The 2,500-nt window shown below is 17.2% G+C and overlaps 1 protein-coding gene across 1 annotated transcript; it reads right to left on the reverse strand.

Moving 5' to 3' along the window:
* Positions 1 to 272: 272 nt before the first annotated feature.
* Positions 273 to 2,500, reverse strand: PGSY75_1135900 (putative 3-oxo-5-alpha-steroid 4-dehydrogenase; the record flags this gene model as incomplete). The annotated part of the gene is made up of 10 exons (XM_018786478.1): positions 273 to 306; positions 418 to 511; positions 661 to 777; positions 929 to 986; positions 1,125 to 1,233; positions 1,346 to 1,468; positions 1,560 to 1,689; positions 1,791 to 1,871; positions 2,192 to 2,233; positions 2,398 to 2,500. 10 exons carry the CDS (start codon positions 2,498 to 2,500, stop codon positions 273 to 275), a joined length of 891 nt encoding a protein of 296 aa, XP_018641273.1.

Raw genomic sequence — 2,500 nt, forward strand, 5'->3', positions numbered from 1 at the left:
ATTAAAAAGTGCATAATAATAAAAAAAGTGAAAAGAAAATTTTTTTCTTTTTTTTTAAATAAATTAAATATATAAATATATTGATTCATTTTTTAATATTTTTCACATGAACTTTACATTTTTTATTAAAATGAATTTTTACTTAAAAATAAATTAAGACAAAACAAAAGGAAGAAAAAAAAAAAAAAAAAAAAAAAAAAAAAAAAGAAAAAAAACAATATGTTTATAAATGGATAATTTTTTTTTTTTTTTTTTTTTTTTTTTCATGGATTTCATAAGATATATGGAAATATTGCCTTCCTATTCCTAAAAGAAGTTATGAAAAAAATTTAATATATTAATAAAAAATTTACAAATAAGAATAGAACAAAAAAAAAATTACATATTGTATGTTAAATGTATAATATATATATTTACCTTGGGTAGTTAGGAAATTCTCTTTTATAATTTTTGTGTTTCTTAAGAGCCCATATGGTCATTTGTGTGGTAGCAACAAAGCTAAAAACATAACCTATAAAAAGAAAAAATATATACACATATATATTATATATATATATATATATATATATACATAACGAATTTTTAAATATGCAACATTTCAATAATAATTATATTTAGAATTTCATTTTTTTTTTTTTTTTTTTTTTTTTATTATCTTACCTGTCAATGTATTTGTAATCAATGAAAATATAATCCATATTAATGATTCATAAAAATAATTGGCACATGATATATGATTAAAGCCATAACCATGAGGTATCCCTCTATTTTTCGTACCTTCGAAAAAAGAAAAAAAAATTAAAACAAAAAAAAAATATATATATATGATAACATGACATAATTTATTTACCTAATAAGCCACTTTTAGCTTTTCGTATTTCAACATTTCAATATTTTTTTTTTTTTTTTTTTTTACATTGCATTTTACCTCTTGGTCTTAAATTTCTTAATATCAAGTGGCATTTTAAATTCAGGAATTCTAAAATCTGTACAATACAAATAAGAAGAAACATGTTGCACATACAAACATATATAAATATATAAATAATATATTTCAGAAGGCGATAAAATTTAGTTTATTGTTTTAAATTTTATATATTTTTTCTCTTTATATATTTAATTACTAATAACACAAAAAAAAGGCCGTACACACAATATGGTTTGGATTCAATATCATACGGCTTATATAATGGATGAAATAAATAGTATCCAATGCTAACACCACATAATATCCTATAAAAAAAAAAAATTACATATATATATATATATATATATATATATATATATATATATATGTTAATATATGTATTAACATTATTTTTGTGGGTTTATAAGTTCTTATTACCAATAATGACCACAATTTATGGGAACCCTAATTATTGGCATTGTAGCATTACTAAATCGATGAATAAATAAAGATTCAAACTCTCTTTTTATAAAATGAAATAATAAAAACCACAGGGAAAATCTGAGAAAATAAAATATATAAATTATGCATATATATTATAATTGCACATAAAATTAATATAATAATAAAAAAAAAAAAAAAAAAAAATTACATTTGTATAATATGCTTATTCTTATTTGTATGTGAATACACATATTTATCACAAAAATAAAAAAAGGGGAAAATAATAATTGGTCCCAAATATTCTATAACATAAACAAGTCGCCACGATATTTGTACCCCTATAATAAAAAGTAAATAAATAAATAAATATATATATATATATATATATATGTATAATAATTAATACATTTATTATTAATTCTTTTCACATATATTTTACCTAAATCTTTAAATATTAATATATCACTGTCTTTTATTCCATTTTCATTTAATGTTCCACTTATTAATGTTTTTCCAGCGGCTTTAAAAAGGTAAAATTTTATGTATTATATATGGAAATATATTTACTCGTTTATGCACATATATATATATATATATATATATATATTTATTTATTTAACAAAATTAAATGTATAATAAATACATAACAAAAAATATTATTATTTATATGTCTCTTTTTAATCAATTAACAAAAAAAAAAAAAAAAAAAAAAAATTCATATATTTTCTCATGGTTTCAAAAATGACTTTTTTTTTTTTTTTTTTTTTTTTTTTTTTTTTTTTTTTTTTTTTTTTTTTTTTTTTTTTTTTTTTTTTTTTTTGCGTATTTATTATTATTTACCTGAATCTAAATTCCATTTTTGCCTTTCTGGATAATAATGATCTAAAAAAATTTTTTTAAAATAAATAAAATAATATTTATATATTATATCTCCTTTTATAAAGATAATAATTTATAAATTTAGATTGTCAACACATATGTTAATTTTATATAAATATATACACATAAATTTTTATGTATTTATAAATTTCAATTTATTTCTTTACATTTTTTGTAATAAATTTCTTTAAATTGATCAACAGTTGTTGAAGGACTCAAATCAAAACAGTCTATATATTTTCCATTTCTCTTTTTTAATATTACTTTCAT

This window comes from Plasmodium gaboni, chromosome 11, assembly GCF_001602025.1.
Source record: "Plasmodium gaboni strain SY75 chromosome 11, whole genome shotgun sequence".
NCBI lineage: Eukaryota > Apicomplexa > Aconoidasida > Haemosporida > Plasmodiidae > Plasmodium > Plasmodium gaboni.